This window comes from Helobdella robusta (genome assembly GCF_000326865.2).
Source record: "Helobdella robusta unplaced genomic scaffold HELROscaffold_50, whole genome shotgun sequence".
Classification (NCBI taxonomy): Eukaryota; Metazoa; Annelida; class Clitellata; order Rhynchobdellida; family Glossiphoniidae; genus Helobdella; species Helobdella robusta.
This window is the reverse complement of record NW_008705255.1, coordinates 107,880-132,785: the sequence shown is the minus strand read 5'-3', so window position 1 is coordinate 132,785 and position 24,906 is coordinate 107,880. Positions and strand designations below refer to the sequence as shown.

The 24,906-nt window shown below is 32.7% G+C and overlaps 4 protein-coding genes across 4 annotated transcripts in view; 2 read left to right on the top strand and 2 right to left on the bottom strand.

Moving 5' to 3' along the window:
* Positions 1 to 9,854: 9,854 nt before the first annotated feature.
* Positions 9,855 to 12,035, top strand: HELRODRAFT_146479 (hypothetical protein; the record flags this gene model as incomplete). Its single annotated transcript, XM_009027680.1, has 3 exons — positions 9,855 to 9,978; positions 11,555 to 11,637; positions 11,991 to 12,035. Coding segments are annotated over 3 exons (252 nt in total), but the record flags the coding sequence as incomplete, so codon positions are not given.
* Positions 12,036 to 14,683: 2,648 nt separating this feature from the next.
* On the top strand, positions 14,684 to 15,999 carry HELRODRAFT_86230 (hypothetical protein; the record flags this gene model as incomplete). Its single annotated transcript, XM_009027660.1, has 4 exons — positions 14,684 to 14,764; positions 14,875 to 14,881; positions 15,330 to 15,475; positions 15,895 to 15,999. Coding segments are annotated over 4 exons (339 nt in total), but the record flags the coding sequence as incomplete, so codon positions are not given.
* A 1,326-nt stretch (positions 16,000 to 17,325) lies between these two features.
* HELRODRAFT_157612 (hypothetical protein) lies at positions 17,326 to 19,168 on the bottom strand (the record flags this gene model as incomplete). The annotated part of the gene is made up of 6 exons (XM_009027679.1): positions 17,326 to 17,809; positions 17,885 to 17,984; positions 18,050 to 18,084; positions 18,191 to 18,390; positions 18,448 to 18,530; positions 19,024 to 19,168. 6 exons carry the CDS (start codon positions 19,166 to 19,168, stop codon positions 17,326 to 17,328), a joined length of 1,047 nt encoding a protein of 348 aa, XP_009025927.1.
* A 3,432-nt stretch (positions 19,169 to 22,600) lies between these two features.
* Positions 22,601 to 24,906, bottom strand: part of HELRODRAFT_185947 (hypothetical protein) — a 3,480-nt gene continuing 1,174 nt past the window's right edge. Inside the window, exons 3-9 of the mRNA XM_009027678.1 lie at positions 24,481 to 24,604; positions 24,316 to 24,368; positions 24,010 to 24,090; positions 23,823 to 23,914; positions 23,357 to 23,401; positions 23,003 to 23,137; positions 22,601 to 22,978 (exon numbers count right to left, since the gene is read on the bottom strand). Of these exons, the coding sequence (XP_009025926.1) occupies positions 23,016 to 23,137; positions 23,357 to 23,401; positions 23,823 to 23,914; positions 24,010 to 24,090; positions 24,316 to 24,368; positions 24,481 to 24,604 (517 nt within the window). The 3' untranslated portion in view covers positions 22,601 to 22,978; positions 23,003 to 23,015. The remainder of the gene's footprint in view (positions 22,979 to 23,002; positions 23,138 to 23,356; positions 23,402 to 23,822; positions 23,915 to 24,009; positions 24,091 to 24,315; positions 24,369 to 24,480; positions 24,605 to 24,906) is intronic.

Genomic DNA, 24,906 nt, shown 5'->3' with positions numbered 1-24,906 from the left:
CCTTTCAATTTATCAACCTGACGTTAAATGTGTGTGTATGTATGTGGCGTGTGTGTGTGTGTCTGTGGTGTGTGTCTGTGTGTGTGGCGTGTATGTGAGTATGTGTGTATACAGTGGTTGTACACAAACAATACAACACCGTTGTGCATTCAAGTTTTTCTTTGTATTTGTTTTTTAAAAAACAAATCTGCTATAAAAAATGCTTTGTATTTCTGTGTATTTATTACGTCATTTCTTTTTTAAAGTTTTTGGTAATATTTAAAAAATTTTTTTTTTTAGAAACTTTTTTTCACAATTTTTTGGGCTTTTCTTTGTACTGTTGTTGGTTGCATAAAGTTAGTAAATTTTTTTCATCGTCATCGTTTGGTTTTTTTTGTATCTGGCTGGTTAGTGTCATGTTTTTGTATCTGATGATTTGTATCATGTTTTTTGTATCTGGCTGGTTTGTATCATTTTTTTTGTATCTGGCTGGTTGGTATCGTGTTTTTTGAATCTGGTTGGTTTGTATCATGCTTTTTGTATCCGGCTGGCTGGTATCATGTTTTTTGTATCTGGCTGGTTTGTATCATGTTTTTGTATCTGGCTTGTTAGTATCATTTTTTTTGTATCTGGCTGGTTGGTATCATGTTTTTTGCATCTGGTTGGTTTGTATCATGTTTTTTGTATCTGGCTGGTTGGTATCATGTTTTTTGTATCTGGCTGGTTTGTATCATGTTTTTTGTATCCGACTGGTTTGTATCATGTTTTTGTATCCGGTTGGTTTGTATCATGTTTTTGTATCACCATCACGTAATGATGTATCATCTTGTCATGTTCTTGCATCATTTAGTCGTTGTTATCACTACTTTTGTTGTATTTTTCATTTATTTCTTTTATTTATGCTTGGAATGGTTTTGTTGTTGTGAAGGGTGGCGAGAAGATTCCGAACCATCCCGTCACCAGTGCACTGGATTCACGTGTGTGTGTGTGTGCGTGCGTGCGTGCGTGTGATTGTGTGTGTTTGTGTGATTGTTTGCGTGTGTGTTTGTGTGTGTGTATGTGTGAGATTGTTTGCGTGTGTGTGTGTGTGTGTGTGTGTGTGTTTGTGCATGTCTGTGTGTCTTGTTGATGCCTATGAGAATTAGATAAGAGAAAATTATCATTATTATTATCATTATCATTGTAATTATTTATTTCATTATATTATCTATCGTAATACTTCTTACTAGGGCATTTTTTCGCACTTGATTGATTCCACAAATAATAAATAAATAATAGTAATAATAATAATAATAATTTTTTAAATTATTCTCTCCATAATTATAACGGAAGTTTTTAATATTAATATTATTGTTATTATTATTATTATTATTATTATTATAATTATAGATGTAATAATTTTTATATGAGAAGTAGTAGTAGGTGTGGTAGCGTCAGTTGGCACATAATTTTACGGTTGTGTGTCTTGTGGTTTAAAGAGCAGAGATTAATAATAATGGAAATAATAATAATAATAGAAAAAATAATATTCGATGAAGATGTATGGCAATATACAGTAATATTGGCTAAGTAGTTTTATGTGGATGTGTGTCTGTCCGTTTGTGTTGGTTTGTATGTGTGTTTGTTTGTGTGTGTGTGTGTTTGTTTGATATTGCCGCCTCTTTGTGTCTGTATATACACGTTTGCGGGCGAATGCTTGTGTGCGTGTGTGTCTGCTTGTTTGTGTGTGCGTGTGTGTGTCTGCTTGTGTGTGTTTGTCGTTCGTTGTTTGTAGCTTTCTGTCGGCTTTAAGCGGTTTATTGCATACGTATTCAGGGTTAATGTATATAACACGAATAAACAATATATGCATATGTATATATAATATGTATAAATATATGGTGATATATATATGTATGTATATATATATGTATATATATAATTCATAGAATACATATATTGCGGTGGTTTTATTATGACTTTTTTGTTGTCGACTTTGTATTATTAATATTTTTATTATTAATTAATTAATGCTATTATTGGTGAGATTAATTAATTGGGAGGATAGTATAAGTGGTTACGGTGATGATGATGATGATGGTGGTGGTGATGATGATAACTGGAATGGTGATGATGATGATGATGGAGGGGATGATGATGATGATAACTGGAATGATGAAGGATGTGATGGTGATGATGAGTATTATGATGAAAAAGAAGAAGCCGATGATGTTGATGATAATGATGGTGGTAGTGGTGATAGTGATGGACGAAACGGTATAGTGTTATGAGTGAGTAGTGATAATGTTTTTCAAAGGTGTTCATTGATTAAGATCGTGGGATTGATTGAATGAATGAGTGAGCGAGTGAGTGAGTGAGTGAAGATGATATATGGAAGAATTATTCAGGAAAATATTTCTTATCCGTTGTTTGCCTTATACAATTATTAGTCTTTGCTTGTCGTCCGTTTGGCTATAATAATAATAATTATGATAATAATAATTATTACCATAATTATAATTGTTATATTAATAATAATTATTATTATTGTTCATACGTAATTCTTTCATTTAGACTTTGTCCATTAATTAAACCTACGCCGGCTGATTTTATTATAGATAGATTGAATTGAAAATAGCAGAAAAATGATGAACTTAATTATGAGGATGGTGATAGTAATGATGATGATGGTGATGGTGATAATAATAATAATAATAATAATGTTGACTGAATAATGACAATAAGAATAATAATAATAATAATAGCAATATATGGTGATGGTGAAGAGTTGCCATAGTAACTGTGATGAAATTTTTCACCATTATGTAGTAACGCTATTTTGTATTTAACGTACCGTCAAATAAAATTTGGAATAGAAAATATATATATATATATATATATATATAATACCCGATACCATTGTACACACATTTGTTCTCTTTGGTGTTATACCAATCTTTATGTCTTTGCCAGGTCCCTAGTTCTCCGTATGTATATATATATATATGTGTGTGTGTGTGTGTGTGTGTGTGCAATCGTTTGTTGTATATATATATATATATGTATATAAATGTTTTTTCTTGTTCTACATATATGATACATTTTAGAGTTTAAGCAATTGATTTATAAGAAACTTTTTCCTAATGATGATAATAATAATTATCATTTCAGAAAAAATTATGCGAAAAAAAATTGAGAAAAAAAATCGAAAAAGTCATGAATATATATACATATATGATGACGCTTCATTTGTGTAGCGTTTTATTGTGGCATTTTTGTATGAGATTTATTGAAGATAATGATATGACGGTCGTGATGGTGGTTAATGACGGTTCCGTTAATTAATTGAATCATGGTCGGGAGGTTTTTCGTGTTAACATGATTTAAATTATTCATTCATTTATTTATTTGTTCATTCGTTCATTCATTCATTTGTTCATCCATTCAGCCTTTGGTATATACAATGGTATAACGAGCGAAAAAAAAAATCTTTGCCACTGATTTTTTATTTGTGGTTTCCTGTATATATGTTGTTTAATTATTTACCTTCATTTAATTATAATAATAATAATTATTTCAATTTTTATATTATTTATATTTGATATTTTTCTATAAATCATATTTCTCATTATATATAATTAATTACATTGCAATACGTAACGATACAATTTATACCTGATAACCCCTGACGATTCAGAACGGTACATTACGATACGATATGCTATTTAGACGATGAATTGTAATTGTACTCATCATATGAACTGCAAAAAAAATTGTAAAACATGGATGTGTTGTTGTCTGGGGTTCATTCATTTGATAAGAATAAATCAAATTGTTGCTTAACTGAAAGCCTAGCCGGGAATGGGCTTTTGGGGCTAGAGCCCCCGCAACCAATTTTTGTAAGGGTCAAGGAAGGCTATACTTAATAGGTTTTGTGTGTACTGTTTGATTTCAAAATGTTTCAGTTTTCTCGCCAGGGCCGAAATCTGTAAAAACAAGTTTTAAAAGTTGGTGCTGTTTTTGGTATGGACTGGAGGTTAATAAGCGCATGTGGCGTGATCGAAGATTCGTCATTGGTTATAAAATAAGTTTTAGGTCTAACTACTTGCTATTTGATTGATTGATCAACTGACCGGTTGGTTGGCTCAGTGAGTTTCATTCGTTTGGTATATTCAGTTATTCACTTTTTGTCCGTTCGTTCGTCCGTTCGTTCGTCCGTTCATTCGTCCGTTCGTTCGTCCGTTCGTTTACTTCGTTTGTCTTTTTTAGCCATCCGTTTGAATCACCATTCGTTCATTCATTCATGCTATGGTCTAAAATTGAAAAAAATTTTGCCCATTGAAAAAATTTTTTTGTAACCATTTCATAATGATTCAAGATTGTTAACTTGCCTTACACGAGCGTGTGGCTCAAAACAGGCTCGGTTTTTATGGCCCACAACCATTGTGACCCGGGGCAATCCGCCCCTTCTGACCCTCCTCCTGAGTGGCAGCACCGCAGTAGAGGTGAACATGGGGACGGGAATCGCGGGATGGGAATTGGTAAAACTTTGGAATGGGAATTTTAGGGAATGGAAAATCGCTGTTCGGGAATCGAGTATGACGGAAAAATGACATCTACATGCGAAAATAAAAGTCTATCTATATATATATATATATATATATATATAGACTTTTATAGATAGATATAAATATATAGTATACTCGTACACATGTGATCGACGCATATACTCAGGCCGACACGTGTGCGCTAACAAAGAAGATCACCACCATGGAATCACGTGAAATTAACAATGCTATAAAGATATTTCCTACGTGTATGGCATTTGGTTAATAATCACATTTAGCTTTCCATATCGATTTGTCTTTGGAGTATTGTTTATCGAGTTGCATTAAACTACAATGAAATTAGTAAATTTAAATTAGTTATTGAATTTGGCAATATATTCTTCAACTACTTCAAAAATGTGTTTTGGTATTTGTATTGGTATCGGGATACATTTTCAAGCCGGTACTGGTATTGAGACATAGTTGACTGAACGAGAAACAAATCAACATCATGCATGTATGTACCATGTACATACAAAATCATAGATATTCGGAAACATAATAATACATACATACATACAAACAAACAAACAACACGGACATACAAAAATACATACAAAAAACGAATACACACGCGCACACATGCACAACAACAACAACACACACACTCACAACAAAAACACTACAAATAAACACACATACACGCAAGCACTTATACACGTTAATACATACATACACGAACATGCATATACAAAGATATACACACGCACACATACATGCATATTCACACACACACATACACGTACATACATACATACACTCAGTAACCCAAGAAGCGCCGTTGTTTCTTTGTTCCCAACAAAAAGCCAGGTGTTCCATTCTTTTGTGTGCCAACGTATGTGCTACTTTTGTGTGCCAATGTGTGTGCGTGTGAGTATGCATGTATGTGTAGTCTATGTATTCTTGTATTTTTGTATGTGTATTTATGTGTGTGTGTGTGTGTGTGTGTGTGTGTGTGTGTGTGTGTGTGTGTGTAAGTGAAAGCCAAGCGCTAAACAATGGAGCATGGATCATTATGGCAAAACATTGTTCCATCGGAGGACAAAAATTTTCATTTGAAGTAAACTTATAAATATTAATTTTGACAAGTATTATTTTTTTAAAGTATTAATTATATAATTATGGTTAGCGAATGTATTTCGTCTTGAAAAATTAGATAATAAATTACAAATTCTAAAGGAAACTCTGAAACAAGCAACTCAAAAAACTTTTATTTGTATTCATTTTTTCAAAAAGAAAACTAGCAAAACCGTGCAATTTAACCTGATAATTTTTTGTTTCTTGGTGTTCTTATTTTCAAGCTAAATTGAGAGAAGTTCGGTGTTTTCCGAATCAGAATTATGCCACTTCCAGTCAACACACACACACATAAATACATACAAAAATACAGAAATACAAGCACATACACACTCATACACATACATAACTACATACAAAAATACAGGAATACATAAACTACACATACACACATAAATTAACACACACACACACACACACACACACATATATATATATTTATTTATAAACATCTGTCAAAATAATTAGAAGGAACAATAAAACCAACCTTCTCCACAATTTCATCAACACAACCGTACAAAGATACACCTTGCGTTCTATACAGATGCAAAATTATTTGGGCACGTAATGATGTTTATACATAATCACGGAAACAAACAAAGAGACAAATGTACATACATACATACATACATACATACATACATACATACATACATACATACATACATACATACATACATACATACATACATACATACATACATACATACATACATACATACATACATACATACATACATACATACATACATACATACATACATACATACATACATACATACATACATACATACATACATACATACATACATACATACATCATACATACATACATACATACAAACATGCGTACAACTATACAAACATACAAATATATTTACAAACATACATACAAGTATATACAAGACATTATGTTACAGAAGCAAAAGACCCACATACAAACATGCACACGCACATATTTATATCTACACACAAGAACATACATACGTAAGCATAAAAAATTTATACCTAAAAATACACACACGCACACACATAAACGCACACATACACGCACAATGTACATCTGCTCAGTCAATTACACACACACACACACACACACACACACACAAATAAACACACACACACACAAACAAACATTCACACATACACATTAACACAAGCACACACACATTAACACACAAATCACACACACACTTAAGTATGCAAATATTGGAATAAGTATATATATATATATATATATATATGTATATATATATATATATATATATATATATATATGTGCACAAAGGCACATGCATTTGAGACTTTTTTATGTGTTTGTTCAAATAACAAGAATTTAAATACAAAATCAAACACATCAGATATATAGAGACATCAACAAACAAAAATGTATACGAAATTGCATGCATAAGCATACACACACTTACACACACATATAAATTACACATACGCATACATAAATACACACATACATACATGCATGCATTCGAAATTCTACTCTGCCTAGTCACACCTAGCGCATCTAGGAACAAGTTCACCGGGGCATTGGAAGTTCGAGGAGTCATACCAAAACGTACGCACACATACAAACATGCATAATAATTGGCACATTTATACATACACATACATGTGGTACACATACACACAATAAATAACACAAACATAAATGTAACATACATACATACACAGATGTATATGTATGTATGAATGTATTATATACGTTATCTTACTTACATGCGTATATACGAAATTTGTATGTATGTATGCATATATATAAAGATATGTAATTGTAGATGTGCTACCACGGAGCTCCTCTAAGTTTAAGAAGACGTTTGACGAATTTTCTTTTTAAAAATCGTTTGCTTAATCGTCATTAATAATAATAATCTATAATTATATAATTAATATAGCATAATTATATATATATATATATATATATATATATATTAGAATTAGAGAATAATATATAATTAAAGAAAGAATTAAAAACGTATTTATTTTCTTTGGTTTAACATTTAGTAGTTTTCTTTAAATCGTTCACTCGTATACAGTCTTAATTATGTGAGTGCATTTGAGATTTTTTTTATTTAATTAGCGCTATATAAATGAACATTAATAATAATAATAATCAATAATAATATATGCATTTTTATACAAACATATACAAACATGTACATTTACATACGCTGCTAGAAATATACAAACACATATACCTTTGAATTAGTATTAAAACATTTATTTATGAAAGGGAAATAACATAAAAGTTATTTATTTGATTATTTCGTCAAAAGCTCTGGTTCATTGTCGAGTAGATTGATTCGATTGGATTTGATTGAAAGTTAGTATATTTCTAACGAAATTCATTTATAACAGTTATAATAGCGTTTTTTATTTGTTTGAAAAAAAGTTTAATTTCGCTAGGTGTCTTTTTGATGAATTTGTCATAAATTTAACGCAACAAATTCGTTTTATTCTTTATTTTTATATAATTATCAAAATTATTAAATATTATTTTGAAAATAATTAATAAAAAATATAAAATTAAAAAAAAATAAAATAAACACCACAATTTGTAATAAATATTCTTTATAGAAACATTTTAAAAAGCTATCGGTCCGTGGCATCGCGTACATATTGCTAATGAGAGAGATGAAATTTCAAAAATATAGTTTTATATAAATAAAATTATTTTAAATTATTAATTATTTTTTAGGATTAATATAATGTATTAAAATTCATTTTATCGTTGTGGTATACTGATTATTATCAATTGTTACCTTAATATCAATTGTAATAGTATCAATTATTATCCAAAAATGGTATGATAATCGTCACCAAAAACAAAGAACATCGTCATCTTTATCATCATCATCGTCTTTATCATCGTCTTTATCATCGTCATTATCATCACTATCAACAAATTCAAAAACATTTCCGTTAACAAAAATAACAACATCGTCATCGTCATCATCGTCATCATCATCTTCATCATCATCCTCGCTGTCATCATCATCGTCACCATCACGTCCTTCTACATGTGATCACGTAGTATTTAATATGACGACGTAAAAAGATATAATGAAAAAGTCATCATCATCATTATCATCATCATAATCATCATCTTCATCATCGTCAGATATTTTGTCATCATCTTTACCATCATCGTCATCATCATCATCGTCATCATCATCGTCGTCGTCGTCTTCATCATCATCAAGATTATTTATTGTTGACGTTTTATTGCTTACACGCTGTTCTCGTCATCTTTCAGCAAATATTTGAGTGAATGAATGAATGAAAGAAAGAATGAATGAACGAATGAGCGGATGAGTGAACGAATAAATGGAATAACGTTAACAAAATTTATATAGAAACAACTTACAGTTGAGTAACATGCTTCTTGTTGAGATTGTAAGGGAGAGTTTTGAGGCTGAGATGCGCGCGTAGATTTTAGAAATATACTAAAATGGAAAAAATGACATTAAGAAAGAGAGATAGATAGATAGATAGATAGATAGATAGATAGATAGATAGATAGATAGATAGATAGATAGATAGATAGATAGATAGATAGACAGACAGACAGACAGACAGACAGACATACAGACAGACAGGCAGGCAGACAGACAGACAGATAGATAGATAGATAGATAGATAGACAGACAGACAGACAGATAGATAGATAGATAGATAGAGAAAGAGAGAGAAAGAGAGAGAGAACGATCTAAAGTCATCGTCATCGTCATCACTATTATTGTCATCAACGTACGTCGTCCTCATGGCCGTCACAATGGAATGTTTCGACCCAACACATAACAAGAATGTCATCATCATCATCATCCTCCTCCTCATCATCGTCATCATCTTGGTAGTCATACTTATCCTTACAATCATCATCATCATCATCATCATCCTTGTTATCATCGAATTTTCATCGAATTGATCAATATTATAATTATTTCAATTGTTGCTATTATTCTTATTTTCCAACCAATCACAACAAACCACAACCAACCACAAAAAACTCAACCGCAACAACCTAAACAACAGCAGCCACCAATGTCGCAAGGGGACGCAAGCAGCAACAACACCACAAGCGACGAAGACAGCAACAGCAGCTGCGGTAGTAACGACAACGTCGGCAACAACTACAGCAGCAGCAACCACAACTACGACAACAGCCACAACGACAACGACGACGACCAGCTACACGGTGGTGTGGATAGTGATGGGATTTGGAGTCCGGATATCGAGCAGAGTTTCTTGGAAGCTCTTGCCATCTACCCCCCGTGCGGTAGGAGGAAGATCATCCTCTCGGAAGAGGGGAAGATGTATGGTGAGTGAATAAATGAATGAATGAATGAGTGAGTGAGTGAGTGAGTGAGTGAGTGAGTGAGTGGGTGAGTGAGTGAGTGAGTGAGTGAGTGAACGAATGAATGAATGAATGAGTGAATGAACAAACGAACGAATGAATAAATGAATAATTATAAAAATAATCAAATGAAAAGAGATTTTTTCAAAGTTTCAAATAAGCTCACTTTGTTATCACAGCAAGTGCGTGACATTTAACGGAGCCATTGATGGATAAAAGATGTTGACCGCCATGATGATGACGACAATGATGATGATGATGATGATGATGAAGATAGTGGTGATGATGACAATGATGGTGATGGTGATTAATTTGTTCATTCATTCAATTATTTATTAAATCATTCATTCTTTTGATCATTCTCTCATTTAATTATTTATGTCTTATTTGTTTTTTAGTTCACCAGTTCATTCGCTCATTCAACCATTCATTCATTCATTAATTCATTCATTTGTTCGTTCGTTCGTACGTTCGTTCGTTAGTTCGTTCATTCTTTTAATGATGAATAAGCAGATGAGTATTTTAATATAAATTATGAGATATTGTGATTATAATGATTATAACATTAATAATAATAATTATTATTATTTCTACTATAATCATAACCATGACCACGGTGAGCATGTGTTTCTATTTCCTATCAAAGATTAATTTTAAGCATAAGATTAGGCGCTTTGTGTATATGAGTTATTGTTCTTTGCTTGGCTGGCTGTTATTGCTTTTCTGGTGTTACTGTTCTTTGGTGTTGTTGGCTGTTCTTTGGTAGTAGCCTATGTTTGTTCTTTGGTAGTAGTGTTTGTTTGTTCTTTGGTAGTAGTGTTTGTTTGTTCTTTAGTGGTAGAGTTTGTTTGTTTTTTGGTGGTAGAGTTTGTTTGTTCTTTGGTGTTGTTGTTTTTTGTTTATTTTCTGGATTTTCATAAAGTTTGTTGATGTCTTTGATGTCGGTGTAGTTTTTTTTTATACTGTCGTTGTTCAATTCATCTAACAATCCATTCAGTCATTCATTCATTCAATCATTCATTCATTCATTCAATCATTCATTCATTCATTCATTCATTCATTCATCCATCCATCCACCCATCCATTCATCCATCCATCCATCCGTCCGTCCATCTTGTTGCAGCATTGTTGTTGTGAGTTGTTGGTCGCCATGGTGATTGTTGTCATGGTGACGATTGTCTCGAGAACGCGCGCGTACGTCGAAGCCTCGTAATTGTTTGTTGATGGAGGGTCGATGATGATGATGATGATGACTGTGATGAAGTTGAAGGTGACGATGATTGTGATTATGGTAATGAAGAGGATGATAAAGATTGTGATGACGACGACGATGATGATGATGACGATAATTGTTGCAATGATGTTGAATGTGAAAGTGTGACGATGATTTTGTTGTGTGGCTAAGATGATGTTGATGATGATGTTGTTGAAGATGATGTTTTATAATAATAGAAAAATTAACAACAACAGCAACAACAACAACAATATTAATAATTACAATTATTATTTTATTATTATTATTTTTAACGTAATATCTCAGGCCGGAACGAGCTGATTGCAAGGTATATAAAGTTGAGAACTGGGAAGACACGAACAAGAAAACAAGTGTCAAGCCATATACAGGTTATAACTACTGCTACTACTACTACTACTGCTACTACTGATACTGCTGCTACTACTACTACTGATACTGCTACTACTACTACTACTGCTGCTGCTACTTCTACTACTACTACTACTACTACTACTACAGCTACTACTACTACTTCTACTACTACTACTACTACTAATACTACAACAACTACAACAACAACTACTACTACAATTACTACTACTACTGCTACTACTACTGCTGCTGCTGTGGTTACTACAACTAAATAGCCATATATTCTAAACTTTCCAAGTCAATATGTCATAAAACCACAAAACCCAAAATCGTGTTAATGTTCACCTTTTTTCTTCACCCATCTTCTCAGGTTCTCGCCAGGAGAAAGTCGAAAGAAATACAGGCCCATGTTAAAGTAAAAATCATCATAGAGTATTTTATTTTGAAGTTTTTTTTTTTGTATTCAAATTTTGAAATTTTAAAGTCAACATTTTGCACTCTGATCAAAAAACCGAAAACTTGAAAATGAAAATGAAACCGGGAAATGACTAACTTTAAAGAATTTTTTTCCCGAAATTATTTTACAACTATTTGAAAGTTTTGTAAAAATAATTCACAATCAAATAAAAAATGATACCAGGGGAAAAAATTATGGAGACTGCTAAACTTGGTTTTATCAGATCAAACAATCCTCTAATTGATAGTTGTTTGAGGCCATTGTTTGCAAAATTTTTATTAAATTCAACATAAGCACAACATCACAATAACACCAAAAACAATAATAACAACAACCACATAACAACAATAACAATACAACAACAACAACCGCATAACGACACCTATGACAACGACATGAATAGCAACATAACAACGACAACGACAACATCATCATCGACAAAACAAAACAAACAACAACAACAATAGCATCAACATAACAACAACAACACCATCAGCACAACAACATCAACAACATACAACAACAGCAACAGCAGCAACAACAACATCAACCATATTTTCAAAATAGCACTAACTTCACTTGGAACGCTTACAGCAATGAATCCAACGTCTCCAACGGCTGTCACATTAATGACAACAACACTGCTAGCAACAAAAACAACAACCTGGATAACATCAATAACAACCACAACTTGGATAACATCAACAACAACAATAGCAACAACAACAACAACAGCAAAACAAATTTCAAATTAATATCGTACAAAGCATTTGTACAGTCAAACAAGAATAATGTTGGTAACAAAAAATTACACCAACAAACACACTGTCACATCAACAACAACACACCAACAACAACAACACATCAACAACAACACAACAACTACTATAACACAACAACAACTACTACTACAACTACAACAACATTATCACACCATCATCAAAAATTATTTTATAAATTAATTTTAAAAATTATCATGTAGTATGTATATGTAAAGGCGTATCTCCATGCCTTAAACGCCAACCATGTTTGCGTTCGAATCCTGTAACGATATATCCGCTAGCTGGTTGCGCTAGTGAATGAATGAATGAATGAATGAATGAATTAATTAATTAATTAATTAATTAATTAATTAATTAATAACAAACTGAAATGGAGAAATATTAAAAAAATTTTTTCATTTATGAAACAGAAGAGGCACAACTTCATAAGTCTAACGAGTGATGCCCTGTACAACAATCCCAAAATTCAGGTTGTTGTTGATGTGGTTATTGTGTTGTTGTTGTGGTAGTTGTTGTTGCTGATGTTGTTGTTGTTGATGTTATTTGTGCTTTTGTTGATGTTGAATTTCAAGATTTACTAGTAAAACTTTATAATAAAGAAAGAGTGAGTGAGTGAGTTAATGATTGAATGAGTGAGTGATTGAATGAGTGAGTGGGTGGGCGAGTGAGTGAGCGAGTGAGTGAGTGAGCGAGTGAGTGAGTGAGTGAGTGAATATTACAAGTGTCGAAGCAATAAATGATGATTTTTGAAAAAAATAATTTCATCTCACTCAGATCCTGCCCCTTTCAGACGTCATCGAAAAATTTCCAGAAAGTTTACTGGTTCTTATGGAACAGCACCCAACCAGCAATGAGTTCTACGTTGTTAAGTTTAATGTATGTATCTCTGTGTGTGTGTATGTATGTGTGTGGACTCATATCTGTATGTATCAGTGTGTGTATTAGTATGTATGTGTGTGTAAACGTCTGTGTGTGTATGTGTGTGAACTCATATCTGTATGTATCAGTGTGTGTATTAGTGTGTATGTGTGTGTATATATCTGTGTGTGTATATACCTGTGTGTGTGTGTGTGTGTGTGTGTGTGTGTGTGTGTGTGTGTGTGTGTGTGTGTGTAAGTGTGTGTGTGTGTGGTGTATGCCTCATTATTTTTAGTAATTTAAAAAAAAAAATTTTTCGATTTCCGATTAAGCTATCAAAATTAATTAACCCACCCAGACCAAATTAAGCACAGAGTTGTTGAAGGCAAACGACAAAGAAGATGGCTGCCAAGATTATGAGGATGGTGGGGGTGGAGGTTGTGGTGGTGGTGGAAGTGGTGGTGGAGGTAATGGCGATGAAAATGATGCGAATGTTGGCAAAGATGATGATGCTGTTGAGAAAGATGACGTATTTTATGGAATCTCCAATCAGTTAGTTTCGCTTTCGCTCTACCCCACTACATTTTGCCACCTGCTTGCTAGAGTTTTCATCATTCTCTTCAATATATTCTCTCTCTCTCTCTCTCTCTCTCTTTCTCTCTCTTTTTCTCTCTCTCTCTTTCTCTCTATTGTTTAAACTTTCACTTTTAAATTAACTCATTTTTTAATTGTTATCTATTACTTTTTTTTATTCATTCACTTATAAATTCATATACCCATTCAATCGCTCACTCATCAGTTCATTCATTTTATCTATTTATACATTCATTCAACCATTCATCATGCAATCCATCATTTATTCGTTTCGTTAACTCGTTAACTTAATTTTTCACTCACTCGCTCGTTCACTCACTCACTCACTCACTCACTCACTCACTCACTCACTCACTCACTCACTCACTCAGTTATGAACATAGTGACAACATCACCATCAACATCTCAACTAAGATCTGCTCCTTCGGCAAACAAGTCATCGAGAAAGTTGAAGTAATAATAATAATAATAAATAATAATAATAATAAATAACATTAATAATAATAATTATTGTATTAATATTAACAATGACGTTATTATGTAGTATTAGTATTTTCGTAAAGATGGTGTGTGTGTGTGTGTGTTGTTGATACTCCTGAAGCAAAGGCAGCAGAGCCAATGAACTTTAACTTATAACTTTTGTGTTTGTGTGTGTGTGTGTGTGTGTGTGTGTGTGTTGTTGGTACTCCTGAAGCAAAGGCAGCAGAGCCAATGAACTTTAACTTATAACTTTTGTGTTTGTGTTTGTGTGTGTGTGTGTGTGTGTGTGTGTGTGTGTGTGTGTGTTGTTGGTACTCCCGAAGCAAAGGCCTCAAGAGCTAATGAACTTTAACCTATAACCTTTCGTACCATACCTAGATTGAAACTGGAACAACAACGGCAACGCCAGCAAATTCACCACCACCACCACAGCAACAACAACAGACGCAAACATCATCTTCGCCATCATCGTCAAAGACATCATCATCATCATCGTCGTCGTCGTCGTCGTCATCACCACTAGCAGTCGCTTCAGTAGCCACAAAATCAGAAGCCACAGCAACGACATTTAGTAACGATAGATCTTGCATGTGCGAATATATGGTGAATTTTATTAACAAACTGAAAAAGTTGCCTAGCACAGAGCTTATGAACAGCGTCTTAGATAACTTCACCGTGATACAGGTTTTGTTAGAGTTGTTGTTGCTATTTTGTTGTTGTTGTTGATGGTTTGTTGTTGATTGTGTTGATTTCGTTTTATGATGTTGTTTTTGGTTTGTTGTTGGTTTTGTTAGAGTCGTTTATTTTGTTGTTTTTTTAGTTTTTGCGAATGCCGTTGTTGTTGTTGTTGATGATGTTTTGTTGTTGATGTTGTTGATTTTGTTTTATGATGTTGTTGTTGTTTTTGTTGCTGTTCTTGTTGCTGTGACATTTGTTATTTGTCATTATCATTACCATTATCATCATCATCATCGCTGTCGTCATCATCACCAAATAATCTCTAAAACCACCACCATCATCATCATCATCATTGTCAACATCAGCATCATCATCATCATCATCATCATCATCATCATCATCACAATCATCATCATCACCAACAGGTCATCAAAGACAACAGTAGCAACAAACTCCTCTTATGTGTTGTCATGCTGTTCGAAGTGGGCGCGTCCAACCAACAACCAACTGTCTATCAAATAAAGCGCTAGATAACAACGATATCAACAACAACAACAGTGATATCAACAACAACAACAACATTAACAGTGATATCAACAACTACTACAACATCAGCAACAACAACAACTACAACAACTACAACAACAACTACAACAACAACAACAACAAAATCAAACCCATCCTCGTCGATAAATTAATTCAAGTAATAAATTAAGTCAATATCAGCAACAACTACTACAACTACAACAACAACAACATTTACTACAACAACTACAACTACTACTACTTCTAGAAAATTTACGACGACATGAGCATAAACAACGACACGACTGTTTGCGCTCGTGTGTGTGTTACATGAATGAAGTAATGAATGAACGAACGAACGAATGGACGAATGAATGAATGAATAAACGAATGAATGAATAAACGAATGAATGAATGAATGAATGAATGAATGAATGAATGAATGAATGATAAATGATAAATGATGAATGAATGAATGAATAAACGAACGAACGAATGAATGAACGAACGAATGAATAAATAACTATTCATTCAATTTTTTTAAAATTGATGTTTATCAATGAAGAACAAGTAAACGAATAAAATACATTCTGGTTGATGGCTGGATGTTTTATGATTTGGCAGCTGACGGATGATTTGATTTAGCTAGAATCTTCTGTAATAGCCACTGTCTTAAAATTATTAAATTGCCCTACAAGCTATTGATCAATGATAATCTTATGATATATTTATGGACTTTGTGAAAATCTCAAATTTGCCACCACATTTTTCATAAATTGTCTTTTCAATTGTTTTTTCAAAATTTTAAATAAACATTGAATCACTAAACGCTAGTTGATAAAATTCGTTTTGAAATATTGCACAAATTGGAACAAAATCTTGCAGGATTATTAATTTATCTGCGAATTAGAAAATAACGATACATGGTCATCTTTTAACTGACATAAATGAACGAATTTTGTATTCAATCGTGAGCCCTTACTTGAAGATATAACATTTTTATTTACGCTACTCCTCAAATTTGTTTGCGATACCAGAAACTTTTGTTACGAATTTTTGTTCGAGGATCGGTTGGGCCATGATGGGTGAAAACACTAAAAACGGGTCAATTTTCTCATCCCTTTTAAGTTTTTTCTCAAGATTAATAAATTGGGACTTGCATTATTTTGAAGAACAAGAACAGTGTGGGTTTTATTATTCAATTTTCAAGCGAAAAAATGTAACAATTTTTAAAATGAATTTAGTAATTTATTCATTCTTCCAAAACAAAAGTCTACGTCTTTTTATTTTTTCCATAGACACGTTAGTTACGCAAAACTTTCGGAATTTTTTCACGGTTTAACAAACTTTCCCATGAAGAAGACTGTTTGAAAGTTGTTGTCCTTGATGAGGAAGATGAACGGATAATCGGCGTTGAAAGACACGTACTCGATGGCGGATCTTGCTCTTGGCTGACCGCCAGTAGCAGCTGCAGCCACCGTTCCTCCTTCGTTGACTTCAATGAAAGCTTTGTGCACCAGCTTGGAAACGTACAAGTCGTTCTTCATGTTCATGTTGTATAAATCTGCTTTTCCTTCTATGAACAGGTCGGTGAGGCCTAACTTTTGCAACTTCTCCATCACTTTTGGTTCGTTTGTCAGTGAGAACTTTGTTAAGCGAATTTTCAATTTAGTTTCAGTCAATCTTTCGTTGATTTCCAATAGTACGCCGCTTTCCAATATTTTTTCGACGTTTTCCAAAGTTGTTTCATTCAAATTTGGTAAAAGTATAACAAAACTCATCGATTGGTTCTCATAGGGCAGTTCCAAAATCTGACTATTCAGTTTCTCGAAGTTACAGTATTTTGCATCCAATCTTCGAATTTCCATGAATTTGGTATTAACAATTGACTCTGGATTTATTTTGAATTCTCCACTCTCTGTTCTCTCAAATTTTGTTTTCCACTTTCCTTCAAAATAAATAGCGTTAACAAGAATCGATAACCCTAACCCTAACCAACATCATCTGCAGATATCAAGTTTTTAATTTTTTCTTTCGTAAGCTCTTCGACCCAACGGTTTATTTTTGCCACACTGGCCGGTGCACCATTTCTGGAAATGATTATTTCAAAAGTTTTCATTCATTGAAAGCGCATAGGTGAATTTTTGAAAATCAATAAAACGTTTGAAAAACATTCAATATTTACTTGAAATCTACATAATTCGGACGACTTCCGTAGTATTTCTGACAACCGTCAATAAAACTTTCAACCAGAGTTCAGACTGTTCAAAGAACAGTCGATTTGCAATGTGAATCTCTTGTGGGCTCTTCGTATTTTCCAAAAAAGATTTCATCTCAAGCAAGCCTTGGTGCACGTCAGCACTCATCATGATCCCAATTTTCATCACCGATTTCAACTGTCTTTCGGTGTCCCCTTTTTTAAAACATTTTTATATCTATAACATCAAACTAACTTGATAACAAGTATAGCAATTTATTTGAAAAAATGATATGTCATTTGTATGTTTATATTGTTGGCCAAAACTGAGCAGATGGCCTCAATAGACCACTTTTAGTTTTTAGTACAGAAACGAGTTTGACAATGTTAACAGAACAATTGTTAGTAGAAAACTTTGTTTGGACGGTCGAATAGGCTTATAAATTATCGTCAAAACTACAATGTATAATATATATAAACCTACAATATCACAAGCAAAGTTAAGTAATTAGATTCGAGATTTAAGACGAATGAGTGGAACTGAAAAAGATATATTACAATAACTATATGAAAAATAAATACACAAAAATAGAGTCGTAGTTCATTGTTAGTTATACAATAATTAAAAATTTATTCAAATCGATAGAAAGCAGATGATTTTTAAAGTTAGCAAGTGAGGTTGAAGCGACCACTTCAGCTGCCATCCACGACTCCCTATTAGAGAAAAAAAAATAATAAGAGTGATGGGATGAAATGACCACTTAGGTCAGTTTGGATGAGGCTATGTGGTGTTTTTTTTTAAATTTTATTTTCTCAAATGTTAAAATGTAACCTCTAGAGCCAAGTAGAGTGAGGCCAAGAGCAAACATGAGACTGACGGGTGAAAAGAATACATTTTCCTGTGGATTTCCAGCAACCAGCTCCTTGTAAAGGGAAATACCAAACTCCAAGTTGGTATTAACAACATCCACTCTCATTTTGATGGGTCGTTTTCTCAACCTTTCAACTACAGTAACACGCAAAATATGGCAGCGAAAAGTCGTTAAAAATTTGTTAATGTTTAAAGTCAACGACAACAGAGAAGAAACTCAGTTTAAACTGCTCCGAATTTGATCTTTTTATGATGGTAATAATTTAAATGTTTAGAAAAATATATAAAACTAACAAACCAGCCAGTAACACTTTCTGAAAATTATAAAAGAATTTCAAGCAAACAAACAAACAAACAATTATCACGAATCTGATAACATTCCTCACTTACAAAAACGCATTCATTGACAACTCGGAAAATAATGAAATAATCACTGCAATCTAATTGTCGCATCAATCGTAAACAGATGAAATTTAATAGACGAAAAACTTTTACTGACATTTCGATGAAAAATTAATTTGACAGCTGAGTCCAAATGCCTTTCTAGTTTAATGATTTCGTTTGCAAATTAACATTTCAAACTGTTATATATATATATATATATATATATATATATATATACACACAATGTGTGTGTGTATTGTGTATGTGTGTTTGTGTGTGCGTGTGTGCGCGCGCGTGTGTTTGTTTGTCTGTTTGTGTGTATACGTGTGTGTGTGAATGTGAAGTGAAAAAAAATGACAAATTTGATGTCAAATTAAAGTATGGTTTTTTAAGTTTTAAATTAAGTTATATTACGTTAAATTAAAATCTAAGTATGCTAAAATTGAAATACAAGTGAGGAGCGGACTTGACGCAATGCAAAAAACAACCGAAGTGATGAAGCTTGTCAGGCTAAGAATCTAAAACTAACTTGGAGTCAATCTATGAAAGAGAAGTTTCAGGCAGGCGTTGCTGAGAAACAGGTTATTGCAGTTGTGAAAGAAAGGATGAGATTAAATATGATTGCAGAATTGAAAGAAGAATGTGGACTCTTTACTTGTCTGTATGAAGTTGAGTAATACACGGAGTCGGACAACACTGAGACCAAGAAGCGGAAAAGAATGAAAAAAAATATTCACTCAGCAAGAGACTAAAAAATTTAGTGTTATTCATTTTTGGAATTTTTGCGCGGTCAGTAACTCGATGCAAATGGTGTTGTGTTAAAATTCAGGAACTCATGATTACCACCACCCCTACACCGCTACTTTTGATTCACCTCTCTCTCCTTTCCTCTCTCTCTCTTTCTCTCTCTCTCTCTCTCACTCTAACTCTGCCTAACACTTTTAAAAAGTCAAAAGAATGTTTGGTTGTTTGGTCCGTGTTATTTTAATATTAAATGTTTTAAATTATATTATTTTATTTTATATTATATTATTATATTTAATTTTATATTATATTATTATATTATAGCATATAATAGAATTATTTTCATTATGAACATTTATATAGTGCTTTTTCAATAAAATTATGTACGTATTATGGCTGCTAATGTTGTTGTTGATTGTTTCAATTTTAATGACAACGAGCTGATGTAGTTATTGCTTTAATACGATACGATACGATACGATATGTGATACTCTATGATACAACATATGATAGGATTTGATATAATATATCACGATATGATTACTATATGATATATTACTATAAAGTATGATATAGTTTGATATGATACAACATATGATACGATATGGTATGATATGATTACAATATGATATATTAAGTTACAGTATGATACAGTTCGATATGATACTGAATTATTCAATCGTCAGACAAGGCAAGTTTTAATTACTTGTGTTTTCTATGAATGTTTGATATTATTGTCTGACGAATTATAATTGCAGGGTTAATTTTTTTGGGGAATACTTCCTATAATAATGAATGGCTTGTAATGGGAGTTAAACTATTTGCAATTATGTATGTAATTCATGAAAATAATATATATATATATCTGTGTGTGTGTATTATTGTGTGAATTCTACATAATTGTTGGCATTATTCAATTGTTTAAAGTTTTAAATTGATTAATGACAACAATTCGGTATAATTCACACAAGGCTGTGATTGACTGTATTAACGAGTGTGTAATTAGCATCGGCATTTAGGAACTATACGTAGACAGTTTTTTCTCCGAATTGAAATTCATTTTAAAATGGTCTTCTTGGTTTTATTACTAAGAGTAAACAAATTGCAGAATATATTTGGAGCTATGACTCCTACCCTGGATCAGCCACTGTTTGTCAATTATACTTCTAAGAAATACTTAAGTGAGAATTGTTGGAAAATGTTCACAATCAATTAAGAATTTTTATAATTTGTTTAAGAGTTTGCCTATCATATAGGCTGTCAAATTTTATCATTTCATGTTTATATAGATTTGTGTTACAAGCCCATTACGTATTTAAAAATGGAGATCTCTCACTACCCCTCATTATTTACATTTTTACTAAATATTTAAATTCTTCACTCAAGTGTAGAATAACATGTAGGCAGCTCTGCTTTTGACAGAGCTGTGTTATAATGAATAAAATAAACTTTCTTGTTAAAAAGAATGGGCAAATTTTAAGGCCAAAGGCAGTAGCATTACCTATTTTCCTTTGAACCTCGCCCTGATTTATGTTAATTGCATTTCATTTACCTTATAATCTCATAAAAGACACAAAATTTACTGTTTCAGAGAGTAGCGCTCGACCGATGACGGCTGCAAAATTGATGTAAGAAAAATAATGATAATATAATATTATATATCATTGCGCTAATGGGGTTCGAATCATTTCTTACTAGTCGGATTCGGCAAATTTTTTACTCTAGTGGTCTCTCGGAACCAATGAAACTTACGTCAGGAGTGCCTCTAGGATCTGTTCTTGGACCGATCCCCTTCTATTTGTACGTTGCAGAGATATTGGATTTACTGAATAAACGTGGTTATTATTGTCATTGGTACTCAGATGACATGCCGATTTGTGTTTCAGGTTTCTGGGTGAGACGCCTACCTTATTAGAGAAACTGACAAAAACTATATCTGATGTCGGATCGTGGCTGGGTCAAAGTAGGCTAAAGTTGAATCAGACTAAGACTCAGTTCGTGTTGGCTGGTACATGGCAACAAGCGTCAGCGATTGAGCCTTTATCGATTAACATCAGTGTGACTGATATAAGTTTCAGTAAAACGGTCACCGACTTGGGAATTGTGATGGACTCCCGTATGACGATGGGTCCACAAGTCAGTCTATTGGTTAAAAAATGTATGTTCCAACTACGTCAGTTACGTCAAGTTACAAAATCGGTAGATAGAGATACAATGACTCTATTAGTACATGCTTTCATACACTCTAGATTCGATTATTGTAACAGTCTTCTATATGGTACAGCTGATAAACTGTTGTCCAAACTTCAGAACCAGGCTGCGAAAATGATATGACTCAAATTAAAATTTTATCGTGCATCACCAATTCTAAAGGAGTTGCATTGGCCGCGTGTTAAAAAAAAGAATCATGTTCAAGTTAGGTGTAATGGTATTTAAAAGTTTGAATAGTTTGGCTCCGAAATATTTAGAAGATAAATGTATTAGAGTTTCATCGATGTCATAACTCTGCCTAATTACTAATTAACTTCAAGAGCTATCATCAACAGCAGCGCGCGCACGCACGCACACACAAACACACACACACACACACAACGCATGTGAGATAGGGATTGACGTTTAACAATACATCCAATAAAAATTAACCGGTATGAAATATTTAAAAATGTTTAGAAACTTTCGTTCTCATATAAATTTGTTATTAAATTAATCAACAAAAATAATTATTATTATAATTGTCATCTTCATCATCATCATCACCGTAATCAACAATATCATCATCACCATCAACTTCGTCATCGTTACTATCATCAACTTCGTCGTTGTCATCACTTCTTGCATACACCATGGTAGTATCCGACTTTGAAGCTGCTGAAGTTGCAGTTGAACCTCTGCCTCCCTAGTTCGGTCTTGTCCAAAACATCGAGGAGTTCGTAGTCACATGCATCACCTGATTGTCGTAGTGATGATATATATCATCATATAATTATGATTACGATCGTCATAAAGTTGATGTATCTATAAGAGGATGGCGGCGTTTATCATGGAAAAGATGATGTTTCTATGCGGTAAAGATGACGTTGAACATGATAAAGATGCCTTTAAAAAGTTAGGAGTTGAAAAGTGTGAGATTTTTTTTTAATTTTTTTGAAAAAACACACTGCCCTACCGAAAAGTTTTTGTACCTCTTTGAATGGGAGACTCCTTGGCGGTCCTGATAATGATGATGATGGTGGTAATGATGCCGGTGATGATGATGATTATATATACGTACAGTTAATTATGCAATTCAATTTGTTATATTAGTAGCTTCATAGTTAGCGCGATTATTAACCAGCCATACAGCAATCAATAGAAAACAAGCTATCCAGCCAGCTGGTCAACCAATCAACCAACCAACCAACCAACCAACCAAATAACCAATCAACCAACCAACCAACCAAATAACCAATCAGCTAACCAACCAACCAAATAACCAATCGTCCATCCAATCAGCCAACTAAATAACCAATCAGCCATCCAACCAAATAACCAATCAACCAACCAATCAGCCAACTTACCAACCAACCAATCAGCCAACTTACCAACCAACCAGCCAACCGAATAGCCCTAATTATCCCAACCAAAAAACCAACCTTCGAAGCATCCGTCGCCCACGTCGTAATCAAACGCCTCGATCAGATGTACACTGCCCGGCCTCATCAGTGCTAGCATAACCTCTGCATACCTTACAACAACAACAATAAATAACAACAACAATATTATAATAATAATTATTATTATTATATTATTATTGTTATTATTATTATTATTATTGCCAACCTTTTCCTGTCTGATTTTTCAATGGCCACAAAGCTACCTCGGTCCCAAATGAAATCGAATGTCACGCCCTGACCAACTATGCTGAATAATAATAAAAATAGATAATAATAATAAATAATAAATAAATAAAATAATAATAAATAATAATAATGATGAAGATGATATTGGTTATGGTTATGATGACGATGATGATGACAATGGTAGTAATAGTGATGACGACGATGATGATAATAATAACAATAATAATATAATAATAATAAAATAATAATAATAATCTCTTATATTCAAATGAAAAAAAATATATACCTTGGAAATAAGAAGAAATTGCAGCAATATATTGTAATAGGTTGATTCAAACACTGATAAAGACAAAATATAATTATTTCATAATAATTATATAAAAATAATTATTAATCTATAATAAAATTAATATAATGAAAACAGTAATTATGATTTAAAACTGGCATGGACCTTGTAAACGTCACTGCCAGCTAAATTTGTGATCTCAAATTTTAAACCGTGTTCTTGGAAGAAACTTTCAATGGCTAGCTTACTGCACTCGACGCCAAAAACTTCGCAGCCTTGCTCTGATATCCTGGAAAGAATTAAGTTTTTTAAGAAAAAAAATTAATTAACTCCTAATTAATATATATATATATATATATTATTATTATCAGGACATTTATACAGCGCCAATTAAATTATTATCTCAAAGGCGCCATCATAAATAATGCAATAAATTCATGAATGACCGCATCTATAAAATCTATAAATAAATTCAATAAATCATAACATAAATTGTTTGTTACAACAAAAACAGGTAAGTTTTCAATAATTTCTTAAACATAATTAAATTTAATTCATGATTTCTTAAATAAAAAGGAAGGCTATTCCACA